This window comes from Miscanthus floridulus, chromosome 8 (genome assembly GCF_019320115.1).
Source record: "Miscanthus floridulus cultivar M001 chromosome 8, ASM1932011v1, whole genome shotgun sequence".
Classification (NCBI taxonomy): domain Eukaryota; kingdom Viridiplantae; phylum Streptophyta; class Magnoliopsida; order Poales; family Poaceae; genus Miscanthus; species Miscanthus floridulus.
In genome coordinates, this window is record NC_089587.1 from 73,516,812 (window position 1) to 73,532,273 (window position 15,462).

At 44.6% G+C, this 15,462-nt stretch overlaps 1 protein-coding gene across 1 annotated transcript; it reads left to right on the forward strand.

The window, feature by feature from the left end:
* The first annotated feature begins 3,476 nt into the window (after positions 1–3,476).
* On the forward strand, positions 3,477–4,874 carry LOC136469388 (uncharacterized). Its single transcript, XM_066467598.1, has 2 exons — positions 3,477–4,275; positions 4,330–4,874. Exons 1-2 carry the CDS (start codon positions 3,477–3,479, stop codon positions 4,872–4,874), a joined length of 1,344 nt encoding a protein of 447 aa, XP_066323695.1.
* The last annotated feature ends 10,588 nt before the right edge of the window (positions 4,875–15,462 follow it).

Below are 15,462 nucleotides of genomic sequence, written 5' to 3' on the forward strand. Positions count from 1 at the left end.
GCAAAATAGTCAAAATATAGTAAGAACAAAGCTTCTAAAAGGGTAGTTTGGAATTCTAATCCAAATAGACTCCTCTGATCTTGAGTAATCAATCTGAATAGAAATCCCAATCCAAATAAAAACAAAGTAAAAAACTACTCAACTAAGATTCGTGAGCCACGCACAGTTTAGTAATCAATCTGAATAGGAATCCTATTGGATCGATTCCTAGCACATACGAGTTATAACAACTCACGTCAAGTGAAGATATATCGAGTCCAATTCCTATATGTATCGGGTTCCATTGCAAACGTACAGAAACATTTTGCTAGTTAAATTACTATAAGACAAATTTAAAGACAACTTATATTATATACTAGTAAAAGTGCCCATGTGTTGCAACGGTTTGTTTTTTTCACTCTTAAGTTGTTAACACCTTCCACACATTCACAGTTCTGTCATCTTTGATTCCGTCGACGACAAATATGTATCGACTTCCTCGACGACGATAAAATAAGATTTTGTCTAATTTATTTTATGTTAATTAGGATTCCTATTCCTATTCAGTTTATTCAGGCTCGGATAAACTCTCGACTACCGATAGTTAGGGAGAGGTGGACGAAAAAAATAGCTGAAAATTTTGTCTCTTTATTATTAGGTATATAGAGGTATAGATATAGATAAGTTGGTTGTTGAATTGTTTTATATAATAGTTATATATACATGGTATTGTATGAGATCATCTATTGTATGAGAACCGACTCGAGTTTGTTACGCGCAACAATATACACTGTATAGACGTATATAGTATAGACTTCATCAAATGTTCATTTTGACTGCACCTTGTCGAAGAGCTCGTCAAGATACACGAAATCGAGTTTTGGTTCATCCATTTCGGAGTCCGGAGGATAAAGTTATGCCTTTCAGAAGATCACAAGACGGGCCGGGCTGGTTTGGAACAAATGGACGTCGGGCGACCCCCTATGGCGTTGGGCGACGTGGACATGTGCCCAATGGCCACCAAACTTGTCCAGTGGCCTTCACACTCACCCAGGAGCCCAGGAGAAGCCTTGTTCACCACATTGGATCACATGGGGTTCGGGAAAGCCTGGACAAGGTGGCCCAATCCAACACAAGCCCATAACTGGAGAATGGGAATTCCAACTTCGACCAAACTTCATACCCATGCGCTGGAGGACCGTAGATGAAGTGAACTGACTTAAGACGGACGACAGATGTGCCAGGGGGCATCGGGAGATGCCAAGCCACGTTGGGTGACACCCAAGTTCCATGAAATCGCCTCAAACTTTTGAACATGCAAACAAGCACAGTGGTGATCAATTCCATACGTTGAATTGAACATTGTCCGAGCCATTTTGAAGCGCAACTTGAAGATGTGGGAAGAGTGTTTGCCGCATGTAGAGTTTACATATAGGGCGGAACACTCCACCATCAAGGTAAGTCACTTCCAGGTAGTGTATGGCTTTAACCCCCGTGCTCCTATTGATCTTTTGCCTTTACCTACCACTGAGAGAACACATAAAGATGCTAGCGAGCTAGCTGATTTTATTCTTAAGCTGCATGAAACAATTAAAGCAAATATTGAAAAGATAAATGACAAGTATATAATTCCTGGTAGTGAAGGTAGAAAAGAAGTTAAACTTGAATTGGGTGATTTGGTTTGGTTACATTTGAGAAAAGATAGATTTCCAGAGCTACGTAAATTTAAATTAATGCCAAGAGCTACTGGTCCTTGTAAGATAATTGAGAAAATAAATGATAATGCATACAAACTTGAGTTGCCACCCGAGGTTAGTCTCACTTTTAACATTGCAGATTTGAAGCCTTATTTGGGAGATGAAGATGAGCTTGACTCGAGGACAACTCTGTTTCAAGAGGGGGATGATGATGAGGACATCACTCCTTCGGATGCACCCACTGATCCTTCAACCATTATGCAAGGTCCAATAACCCGAGCTCGAATGTGTCAACTAAATTTAGAGGTGAGTTCATTCTTAAGTGATCATTTTCATACTTTTGAGAATAAATTACTACCTAATGATGTTATCTTGCTTGGAATATTGGAGAGGGTCACGAAGAGCTTGGAGGAAGTTGTGGAGGTGCAGAAGGCCAGCAAGGACGTCCAACACAATCAGAAGGCCCGGTCCAACTCGACTTCAAGTCTACCTCGGCTTTCAGGACCAGTCTGCATTAAAATGGACGCCTAGGACGTATCCGGACTCCGTTTTCGCAAGCCACATATGGATGGAAAGATAATTTCATAAGCTAACCAATGGCTTTGGTTTGAGGCCCAAATTTCACCGGAGTCAATAGAAATCGTCAAAAGAAGTCAGCGTCCAGAATCTGTCCAGTGCTGCGCCACCGCTTTTGGTCCGTCGGGCCATGTATCGTCTTTGAGCCCATTAGAGGGGCACGTCCAGGGGGAGCGATGACCCTTAGACCTTTTATAATCAGTCATCCCCGCCATCTTAGGTTTTTGGTTTTGCTTAGATTATTCTGTCATTGACAGTCGCCGTCTATCGGTTTATGGAACCCCAACTCGTGTGCTTAATCATTCATCTACATTTTGTCCCAAATTTTTGAGCTGCGTACTTTTGAGATCTTGCTTGTGTTCTTCGTTTCGCAGACAGGGATTAGCCTTCTTGGCGAGGTCAATTAGATTGGTGACACGGTTGATAACCAGAGAAGTCGTGGTGCTAAGATTGTAGGGTTCGGGTCTTTGGATCTGAAGCCGGATCGGTATGCCGTGCTCCAAAAAAACAATAGTTACCATCACCTAACGGAAGATCAGGATCTCCCCATCCCCATCACAATTAGTTAACGTCTCAGTGCAAAAAACATTAGTAGAGACTAATTTTGTGCAAATACTGCACGTGTATTAGTGAGTAATGACATGGACCCACGCCACGTGTTAGTGTCATGGTTGAGAAGGTTATATGGATCGAACCGATTGAGAGGTACTAAATCCGTTCTAAATTATAGTTCGTCCGACTTTTTCGACCCCAAGTTTGACCACTCGTCTTATTTAAAAATTTGTGCTAAATATCACTTTTTTTTGTTGTGGCTTGCTTTATTAATAAAAATTCTTCAAGAATGACTTAAATTTAACTATGTTTACATAATTTTTTTTAAATAAGACGAGCGGTCAAACTTGGATTTAAAAAAGACAAACAAATTATAATTTGAAACAGAGGGTAGTATCACTTGGTCGAACAGGCTAGGTTGTGCCTGATACGTACGGTCAAACTGGGATCTGATCGGAGTCAATGTCATCGGGCTCTCGGCCTGACATCACCAGTTCGTTACAGACTAGGGTTGAGAAATCATAGGGAACACACACTATATATATACCCATGATGAATACCCAATGGATCCATCGACACATACCATCGTAATACCGATCCGCACGCCAACACCCGCGTCGCCGGCTAGCTAGGGCAAATCTAATCAACACCCGTACCGTCCGTACGTCGCCGATGACGTACACGTGCACAACAGGGTGGGCTGATCTCCCGTTCGATGTCCTGGACGGTGTCATCGCGCGCCTCCCGTTCCCCGGCGATCGCGCCCGCTTCGCCGCCGTCTGCCGCGCATGGCGCTCCGCCGCGCGCCAGCTCCCCAGCCACCTCCCGTGGATCGTGTTCCCGAGCGGCACGTTCTGCACCGCCGGCCAGGGCGCAGCCTGCTTCTCGATCCCCGGACTTCCCGAGGACGCGACCTGCCTCGGCGCCGCCCACGACAGCTGGCTCGCGATCGACTGCACGGACGACGTCGTCCGGCGTACAACCAATGTGGACAGATGGTTGTGCAAGGACACGGGGGAGCTTCTCATCTACCCCAGGCGCAACGTGAAGCACAAGCACACTTACCTCCTGCACAACCCCTTCAGCAGCGTCACCGTGCCGCTCCCCGAGCTAGACGCCGTCGTCGGCTACATGGCCGAGACCTTCGACATCCGTAAGGTGCTCATGCGTTCGCCGGCTCCAGACGATTTCATTGCCGTCACGACCAACAATTGCAACTACAACATTATCTTATGCCGTCGTGAAAAGGGTACGTGTGTGCTACCCTACTACAGGATCATTGATGTCGTGTTCCTTAGAGACACGCTTTATGGGATCACCTCGGGCGAAGAACTCCTCGCCTTCCACCTCGGCGAGGATGAGGATGGGCGGCCTAATGTTACCAGGATCGAACTAGTCATCAAGAACCCATTGTCTAGGTATTATTACGGTGAATTTCCATGGTCCTGGCCTCAAGACGTAGTTGACACAAGTGACAAGGAGGTTGGTCAAGATAACCATAATAATGCTGGCGAAGAGGTGTCAGATAGCAATGAGGAGGACGAAGATTTAGGCGATGACGCAGAGGAACCTAACCAAGAAGAGAATGACAACGGCGCCGATGAGGGATACCAAGAGGAGGAGGAGGAGGATGATGATGAGCTAGCAGACCAAGCATTGGAGGATATCTTTAATGGCGATGACGTGGTACCGAGCAACACGGAGCCTGAGGAGTATGACGAGGCGTTTAAGAGGTATGCCGAGGAGGTGCCCTATGAACCCAAGGATGAGATACATATCGGCCGATACCTTGTCAAGTCGAGGACCGGGGAGTTGCTCCTGGTGAGGCACCGGTATCTATTATCTCCATATTCTCATAGCTACACTCTTGATGTCGAGGTCTTGAAAGCGGATCTTAGCAAGGGCAAGTGGGCTGCCTCTGATGGGCTACCCAAAGGAGAGGCGCTTTTCCTTGGTCAGTCCTACAGCAAGTGCACGCAAGCGCACGCAGACATTCAGGAGGGCTTCGTGTATTATCTACCACATCTGGTGGACGACGCATATGACATGACAGTCTTGCACTACTTGTAATATCGCGTTTGGGTGGCCATGGGAATGCAGACTGGAGTGTTATTACTTGCTAACCTGGCTTTTCCCTCCGGAAGTAGTGGTTTGATAAGGCACCAAAATAATCTATTTATATATATAGTTTATAATTCGTCCATGAAGTGGGAAGGTTGACTGTTCGTGTGTCGTCAGTGTGCTACTCGCTCCGTTTTAAATTATAAGTCGCTTTGACTTTTTTTTGTTCATCTATTTTGTAATATATCTAGACATATTATTTATATCTATTAGATGCATAGCAAAATAGATGTATCAAAAAAGTTAAAACGACTTATAATTTGGAACGGAGGGAGTATATATATATATACACACACGATTTGAGCAAAATAAATTGGCTGCTTTTCAAGTCTACCGTTATCATAAAATCAAATGTTTTGGGGAATCTACTCTGAATGCCTTGCAGTGCGACGATGGATCGATGACACGTCACATCTGCCCTTGGTTTTTAAGGATTTTTATTAAGCACGCACTTTGCTAAGGAATTTTGGATTTGACTTTGACCATGTAATAAGCTAAGAAAATACATGACAAAATACTATTTCCACAATATCGCACTATGAACTAGATGATTTTTGTTTGCAGAATTTGGAAAACTCGAATATACGTAGCATTCTAGAAATATTTTTTATTTAAAACCGAAAAAGAAATGGTGCCAGATATACAGGCAAAGTGAGTTGTGCTCTTGACTTTCAACATCTATTTGGAGAATTGCAAAACAAGTTGTTAAAGGCCTTAGGTCCTTTGTTTCTCTCGATGAAAAATATTGAACACTACGGGAGACGCGCTCTTTGCCGAGTGCTCGGAGCTTTGCCGAGTGTCGAAACACGGGCACTCGGCAACCGAGTGCCGCACTCGGTAAAGCCGGCACTCGGCAAAGGTCGTCTTTGCCGAGTGTCAAACACTCGGCAAAGAGTAACACTCGGCAAACGTCCTCTTTGCCGAGTGTCAGGCACTCGGCAAAGAACAACCCTTGGCAAAATACCTTAGGTGACGCCGGTGGCCCCTCCGTCATCCTTTGCCGAGTGCTGGCCGTTAGCACTCGGCAAACGTGCTATCTTTGCCGAGTGCTGCAAGCCTGGCACTCGGTAAAGAGGTTCCTTTGTCGAGTGCCAATTGCGACACTCGGCAAAGTATTTTTTTATTTTTTTATTTTTGTTTTCAAATTTTTTCTGTGGCATTTATACAGTACCTAGAAGCACATGTTCCAATTTGGAACTTTTCTATGACCTTTTGGTATATATTTTTTTTAATTTTTTTATGTTTACTTGAATTTTTCTCGAAAAAGTAAATTTGAACTGCAGGTGCATGAAATATTAGAATTTAGCGATTCAAAAAATGGTATTCATGTTTTTGAGTGTATTTTGAGGCCGTGTGCAGGGACATTCGTGAAATTTCGAACATCTGTTTCACGAAACATGACCACCAACTTGTTAAAAAAGTGTTTTTTAATTATATAAAATGCAAACGAAGTCTGAAAATCACGAAACTTGTCGAGGTGTCGTGTCGTCGCATGTAGAGGTTGTGGTAAAAAATTTAGAAGTTTCCGAGCAAGTTGTGACGTACGATGCCTAAAACCCAGACATCTCCACATGTGATCACCTGGTTGGACGGGGACTGGCAGAAGAAGCACGAGGAGGCCCGCGACAGGCGTTTGCAGATGCCAGGTGTACCTCACCATCAGGGCAACCGCAGCCTCAGCAAATATGCAAAGGCATATGTAAGTCTCCGCCATTGCTCTAATCTAGCCGCGCTCAATTCTGCATCATTTCTAACCACATGTTGTTGTCTTTCTCGTAGTCGGATGCACACGGTGGCCAGCCAATTGGTCAACTCAAGGTATATGCTCTGGCTCACATGGGCAAGGCGACGACCGACATCGAGTACGACCCATATGCCCCGGTTCAGGCGTACACCAACTCCAGCGTCCACACCCGCCTCTCTTCATACACGGAGGCGGCAAGGTCAGTCCATGGGCCGGGCTACGATCCGAGAACCGAGAAGCGCCTTGATCCTTAGCTCGTGATGAGGGTGGGGCAAGGCAAGAAGCATGGGCGGTTCTGGATTGGCGACGGCGTCCTCGACACGGCCTCTACTCCTCCTCTCCACCAGCTCCGAGCATCGAGCACGAGCTCAAGCGTGCCCATACGCCAACGGTCGACCACGGTGTCGGCACTCCAGGTAAGCATTCCTGTTTCATTCGTTGTTCTTTGACTTTTACATACCTTACCTATGCATTATTGAAATATTGGGGTCAAATGCTATAGGCCCAGGTGCAGGAACTGTAGGCCGAGCGGGAGGTCGAGTGGCAAAGGCTACAGGCTTTGGAGGCCCAGCGGGAGCAAGATCAGCGGCAGATGGCCGTGATAATCAAGTTCATGCAGCAAATTGGCCAGCAACAAGGTTGGACGATCCCACAGACGCTGCTTGCTCCAGATCCACCTCCACAACGTTCTGATTCTACCCCGATGAGTATAAGTACGAAGTTTTACTTTCTATGCTGAAACTTAGAGAAACCTAGAGAAACCTAGTGATGGTGGTGGTGGTGGTGTGGTGGTCAAGGTGGTGTGGTGGTCGTGGTGGTGGTGGTGGTGTGGTGTTGGTGGTGGTGGTCACGGTGTTGTGGTGCTCATGGTGGTGGTGGTGGTGGTGGTCATGATGGTGATGTGGTGATGGTGGTGTGGTGGTGGTGGTGGTGAAGTGTTGGTGGTGAAGTGTTGGTGATGGCGGTGATGTGGTGGTGGTGGTGGTAGTGGCGGATATTATCTTGCATATTTATCTATTCTCTTGTCGCTCACGTGCAATCTCTTCTATTTTGTGCAGCATCAATCGGGGGCGGCGTCGAACCACCTCGGAGGGTCGCCGAGATCGCACTTTGGGCCATCACAACCCGGACCGTCGCCGTGAGCTTCAAATGACAGCCGTTGTGATATAATGCACTTGTGAACTTTGTGAGCTATGCTTGTGTGTTTGGACTTTGGACTTGGGAGTCGAGATTGTGATACTTGTATGCTATGTTTATGTTTGTGGTGGATTGTGATATACATTTGTATATATTTGTGTGATATATAGTTGTGTTATATATATATATATATATATATATAATGTATATCTTTTTTGCAACGATGGAAGACTAAAAACCAAAAAAAAATTGAATTTTTTCACTTCTTTGCCGAGTGTCATGACCATGACACTCGGCAAAGCTGGGAATCTGGGACACTAAGCTTCCCAGCTTTGCCGAGTGCCTACCTACAACACTCGGCAAAGAAAATCCAAAAAAAGAAGAAAACAAGCTTTACCGAGTGCCAGATTCAGGCACTCGGCAAAGCATTTAAAAATAAAAAACACATTTCTTTGCCTAGTGCCGACGCGTGGCACTTGGCAAAGGGTCCGTCACTGTGACCTGGCCATCACGGCGGCTTTTCTTTGCCGAGTGCGGTCGTGGCACTCGGGAAATCCTTTGCCGAGTGCACGACATGCAGCACTCGGCAAAGAAGCCTTTGCCGTGAAGGGATATGCCGACAGCTCTTTGCCGAGTGCAGCACTCGGCAAAGGCTTTGCCGAGTGTAATTACACTCGGCAAAGCACGCGTCTGCTGTAGTGGAAGAAATCTTTGTGGTGTTGTAATTTCGTTTATGAGGGAAAATGGCATTTATAAGTCGCTTATTTATCCATAAAGTGAATTTTATAAATCTTTATTTTTCTTCTACACAAAGATAGAATCGTCTTATCTGTGTACGATTTTACTACATCTGTCCATAAAAGAATGTAATTATGGGAAGCGTGACGGTCAAACTAGCCCAAGTTGAACCAAGCTTATAGAAAATAATATTAGCATTTATATCTCTAACTATATAAATTTATTATGAAAATATATTCTATAACTAATCTAATTATACTTATTTTGTTTAATGAGTGTCAATACTTTTTTATATAATTCTAATCAAAATTTAAATTACTCTTCGGATATAAGAATTATCTTTTTTTCGGACGGAGGGAGTACTTGAAGTCGTCGTTTTGCAAAGGAACAAACTTTAAGGGCAGGTACAACACGTGGTTTTTACTCGTTTGTATACGGTGATTTTTGTGAAAAGCCCCCTCGTGACCTAGGCCTCATTTAGATTGAGATTAGGAATCAGTATTTGGCACTGTAGCACTTTCGTTTGTATTTGACAATTATTGTCCAATCATGGCTTAACTAGGCTCAAAAGATTTGTCTCGTAATTTACAATCAAACTATATAATTAGTTATTTTTTTATCTACATTTAATACTCCATACATATGTTCAAAGATTTGATGTGATAAAAAGAGTGAAAAAACTTAGGATCTAAACAAGGCCTAGGTGCGGACCGAGCTCGTCGTCTCGCGAGACGAGGAGGACGGCTCGTGCCCCGAGGCTAGAAGCTACGAGGATGTCTGCGTTGTACAGGCTTTCGTCATCGAGACACAGATCCAGTGCGACGCGCGGGAAGACTCTCCTCCACAGCAGCTTTCGCCGCGTATTCCCTGCCTCGTCTCGTCTGTCGTCCTCCACGGATCCGGCGGCTCACTGCGGTCGAGAGTGCATCAGAGGTCACGATCCGGGGCTGCGCCGGCTGGCACACACCGCTCACTGCGGACGAGAGTGCATCAGAGGTCACGATCCGGGGATGCGCCGGCCGGCACACACGGCCACGTTCGCTTAGGTTTATTTACTTTTTCAGCCAATAAACAGTATTTCTAGTAGCGTCAGTTTGCTGAGTGATGCCGAACAAGGTTGCCGTGTACACAATGACAGAAACAGAACTATAGTAACAAGGTTGCTATTGTTCACCTTAGCCATCACACATTCAAACTGATGCTCTGAACTTGACTATTGTGTTCTGTTTATATGTTATCCCTCTTCAGACTCCTGAAAAATGAGTGCTGGAAGCTGTCATGTTCTGTTGGGGCCTTACAGAGATCTTACAAGTTTCCTGTACTAACCTTATGATCCAGTTATTTTTTCAGCGATAAAGACCTACATCCACCCGATTAAATTAAACTGCCGCCCGATTCTGCCATAAAATGTCAGCGGTAATAATCACATCTGGACGATCTTATAAAACTTATAAATAATAATCATAAATCATGTAACACATGATTGCTCACTTTTTGTTTGACCAAATCAGCAAGGGAATCCCCTACCTATTTTTTTAATTAAATGAATGAATGATAATTACAAGGAAACAAAGCAAGGAAAAAGGATAATACAAGGCCACTAGGCCCCAAAAAGAAAAAAAAATAGAGATTACAAATAATTATCTCTCCAAAGACTAAGAGGAGCCTACGATGCCGGCTTGGCTTTAACACACACTAGGCCAAACTCTGCTTTGAACTGTATCTTCCACAAGTTAATATCAATCTGTCCATTGTCGAAGATGACACCGTTTCTTGTTGTCCAAATCACCCAGCAGGTTGTGGTGAAGATTTCTCTAAACAAGGGGTTTCCAAAGTCTGCTCTTGCCAGTAATACCATGTCTAGAGGTTGGAGATTCAAGTTCCAGTTTACGGGTATACTGCTCCAACAATTCTGACTGGAGGTGCACTTAAAGAAGAGGTGAAAACTTGTTTCTTCACACCCTGTGTTAAAGAGAACACAACTTCCATAGCGATTATTAATAATATAAGTCTACTACATAGTACTACATCGTCTCAGACAATTTGTAATAGAGGAGGGCCCATGATCAATCTGGGAAGCAGTGGACGACGGCATTCTGATTCTGATTCTGATTAATTAAATAAACATACTCCTACTTACATATGCATAGCTGCCTTTTCCTTTTTACCCAAACAGCTAATTTCAACGGAGAAAAGATACAACTGGTTCTTGGGCAGTAGATAATTTACACCAGTAACTCTTTTGGTGGGAAAAACCAAGTTAGAAAACAATGAGACTCCCGTCTAATACATTGCCACGGCCACTCAAATGTCATTTGACGAGTAGTCAAAGACATCATGTCGAACACGTCCCGCAGATGTGCTGTATATACACGAAGCCCTCTTAATGTGTCCGCACACACGAGTGCATTTGTTTTTTTTAAAGAATTACACAGTACAACGCAGACGCCCACAACACGTATGCACTCTCGCCCCTATAAACACACGTACGCAAACCCTATCCCTATGAGCACCTCCGAATGACTGAGCCGGTAGATCAAATTCTGGAATAAATCCATGAAAATGCGAATACCCGTGCTAAGTCGAGGACTTAAACCCGGGTGAACATATTCCACCACAAGAAGCCTAACCAACGGATCTATGATGCTGACGGATCGACTAAGGAAAAGGGCCTCACCTTTGGCTAGCCCATTAGAGCTAGCCCACCTGCCCGCGCACAAATCTGCCTTGGAGGCCTCAACCTTGAGAGTGTAGCATCGGAATCCTCGTATCTTAGACTTTGGTGCCTCACCAGGAGCAACTCCCCACTGCACGACTGCACTAGATATCTGCCAGTACGTATCTCGTCCTTGGGTTCGTAGGGCCCTTCGTCCTCCGTTGTCCAACACTATGCAACTGTCATCGACTATTTTATCCTGCCCTTTTTTGTTTGCTGCCTCGTCATCATCTGACTCATTGTTGCCGTCCTCCTCTTGCTCTTGGTATGGTGCCTCCTCCTCGTCTGACTCTTCGTCTTCCTTGTTATCCTCCTCCTCCTCTTGGTATGGTTCCTCGTCGTCGTCATATGACTCATGATCATCCAACAATGGACTGTTAATGTCTCGTTCGAACCTGGTAATGTTAGGCCTTTCGTCCTCGTCCTCGATGAGGTAGAAGGCGAGGAGTTCTTCACTCTTGGTGATCCCATAGAGTGTGTCTTCGATGAACGCAACATCAATCACCCAATGGTAGCACAAACGTTCCCTTCTCAGGGCGATAAAGGATGACATTGTACTCGTATTGGTTGGTGGTGACGGCAATGAAGGACCTTGCGGACCTCGAAGGTCTCAGTGACATGGCTGATGATGGCGTCTAATTAACTCGGGCAGCGTCACAGTGACGTTGGAGAAGAGATTGTACAGCAGGTAGGTGTGCCTGTGACGTCAGGTCTAGGGTCGTTCTTGGACGTCCCTGTGTCTGGGCAATAGTTATCCCAAAACGGAGTGCGCCGACACGTATCATCGGTGTAATCAAGCGCCAGCCAAGCTCACGAACTGGCCCGCCGGGGATCGGGAGATGCGCCATGACATCGCCCACGAGGTCGGCCCATCCACACCCTGTGCATGCCGATGTTATCGATACATCCATAGCGTAAGCGTACGTGTATGTATGTAGTGTTGGCTCTTCCATAGCGTACGCGTACATGTGTATGTATATATAGTGTTGGCTCTTCGTTTTTTTATCGGGTACAACTTGAATGCACACACTTCATACTCACATAACATGTACACAAATTTTTCTAGCAAAAATTTAGAAAAAGTTACGACAATTATGTGTTGAACATTGGTGGATAGCATCCCAAATGACAGCCCAACCACTAGACCACGTGCTCATTTACTATTAGGTCACCGAATCTGGATCCTACTACTCGGTAAAGAACTGCTGACACGGGTACCATACGAACCGGCAGCTTCAGTTTTTACTTTTTGGGCCATCGAGTCTACCCCATGGGCCATTATCGGAATTGATAGGTAGGCTTACCAAAAGGTATAAACCGGGCCATTATCCAAATGGATGGTTTTTTTTGTTGCAAGCATCCTAAAAGTTTCAATCAACTAATCCGGGGGAAAGTATTGTTTCACAATTTCAATGAAACTAGGTAGCGTATCCGTACGTTGCTATAGAATGGTTAACATTTTGTACTTAAAACACACGAATCGTACGATAAGATAACCATACTATAAAAATTAAATACCAACGTTAAAGTGACATTTAATAAAAAAAACAAAGTCTGTGAAATTAACACAGTCGCGGAAAACGCGGCGTCGCAGACTCGCAAACTCTACTTTATAGACCTTTCCGTGATGCGGCTAATATAATATTTTATATCGACAAGAAGAAATCTCTGATATCCATTTCTTTCATGCGCCAATAAATCAACAAATAAGTTCTGTCGCATCTTCATACTATCCTTTACACATGTTCGACTATATATGTAAATATTAGTGTCTGTCACATGGGTAATACTGCATGTCTTGAAAAATCTCCCACAAACATTAAAGCATAGTATGTTGTACTCACCGTATAAATATATGGTGGCTTTAGGTCTATTCCACGCAGACATGTAGTGTGTATACAACATCTTCTGTAGAGTCTGATAAACCATTTAAAAATACCTAGGTACAGCAACAAAAATGGCGTTAGTGAAATAAAATTTGTACAATATAAATTGAATGAAAAAATGCATTATATGCGTTAGTAATGTTCTATTACCTCGCCTATGGCGTTAGAATATCCTTAAATACAATATTCTTCGTGAAAGTTCCATCCATTATTGGGTCTTCCTATCTTTACCTTTTTTATTTGACACATTCTTATTTTTTTCCTCGATATTCTTTTTAGCATTTTTCTTCTCCATCCTTTTGGCCTCCTCCTCCTGTGCATCCGCATCAGGCAGGAGGGCAAGGATCTTAATATTTGTTCTTGACGTGGCTCTAGACATCGCAACGTACAACTGACCGTGAGAGAACATCGATGCGGGCAGGTACACACCCACGTTCAGGATAGTTTGGCCCTATGACTTATTGACCGTAATGGCAAAGCTTAGCCTGATAGGAAACTACTTCCTCTTAAACTGGAATGGGAACATCTCATCATCAGACGGGCATAGCGGTATTCGAGGAAGGAATACCCGCTTCCCAGCATGCTGCCCTACCATGATTTCCGCGTCGATTGTATTTCTTCGGAACCCCCGCACCACCACCCTTGTACCGTTGCATAGCCCATTGGTAGGGTCAATATTCCTAAGCAATATGACAGGACACCCAAGCTTGAGCTGACGTGTGGAGGCAGCCCATTGGGGGTCAGACTGTTAAGGAACTCTGATGAATAGTAGTTATGTGGATCATCTACCGTGGAGTCAAAACTATGATACACTGTCTCGCCGCCTTGGAACATATCAATCATTTTCATATTGATCATGTCCACCCAATCGTTACGCGTAGATAAAATCGCTCTGGTGGTGATGTAGTCTTTGTCCGCCATGTTTGCATTTAGATCTGGAAAGATGGTGCCGATCAATCTATGAAGATCTTTCTCGGCATCGCCAGAATATGGGACATAGATCTCATCTAAAATACATACATTGCCATCTCTGTTAACCTCTTTTATTCCACCACCAATGCACAACAGATAATCTACAAACCACGGGTCACTCTGAGCCCTCATGTTGTGGACAAGCTTTAGGTGGCGCATGGATTCCCAAAGATACGACCTTCGTAGAGAAGCACCAACTATTTGAGCCCTGGATCCTTTCCACACAACAGGGAGGACCTATCTAAAATCCCCACCAAGGACAACAGTCTTCCCACCAAACGGTAGGTCTGACTGGCCCATTATATCCCGTAGGCTGTTGTCTAGTGCTTCCACATTTTGCCTCTTTGTCATAGATGCCTCGTCCCAAATTATGAGAGCTGCTTGCTGCAGCAACTTGGCAGTACCACTCTATTTCGTGAAGCTACAACAACCGCCCTCTTCAAGAGTGAGGGGTATCTTGAAACACGAGTGGGCCATCCTCCCGCCTGGCATTATAGACACTGCGACTCTAGATGTAGCTGTAGCCATAGCATGCTTGTCCTGGCTACATAATTTTGCGAGAAGTGCCCTATACAAAAAGGTCTTTCCCATCCCGCCCAAGTCCATCCACAAAGAACAGCCCACCTTGTTTGATGTAGACAGCGGCCATTATCTCATCATAGGTAGACCTTTGCTCGGCATTGAGTGAGTCGCACAATAGCACATCTTCAGGATTCTGCTCGATGCTAGCTTCCTCAAATATCTCATGTGGAATATGGCTGGCATCGTCGTATGACTAATCAATATCTGGAAGAGGAAATGGCCTTATGTCCTTCCCCATAGACTACATCATGTTTCTAATGTCTATCAAAACCATCTGTTGCACCAGATCTGAGGATGGATTATTGCGACTGTAGTCCTCTAACATTGCATCGTAGTGTTTTTCCCACAACCCCATCACATCATTCGGCTCACAGAATACCAATATTGTTGCAAATATCCTTCGTAGAGAGGAAGGCATCTAGAAGAAAGTAGCTTTAGTTAGACATTCATCCAGTGTATTGTCTTCTTCGATTAGGCCCCTCCTTTCCGCAGCTTCATGGAATGAAGGTAGTAGCACACCATCAACCATCCTGAGGTGTTTGTATGAGGTAGCACTAGCAACATTGTTTAAGAGAACATGAAGAAAGTAGCGTTCTCCCTCAGCAGGATGAGCCAAGATTACTCTGCCAACTTGGAAAATGGAGTTTTTTCTTTTATGCCAGAATTTACCATCAGTCTGCCAGGTAAAATGCTCTGGGAAGTCCCGATACAAGATTCCACAGGCTTTCTCATGCAACCTGTTTGCATCGAAGTATGCAGTCA

Coding starts and splice junctions, on each gene's coding strand:
- LOC136469388 (XM_066467598.1), top strand. CDS start 3,477: ATGACGTACACGTGCACAACAGGGTGGGCTGATCTCCCGTTCGATGTC. Junction 4,276..4,329: donor TCAAGACGTAGTTGACACAA/GTGACAAGGAGG, acceptor AAGAGGTGTCAG/ATAGCAATGAGGAGGACGAA.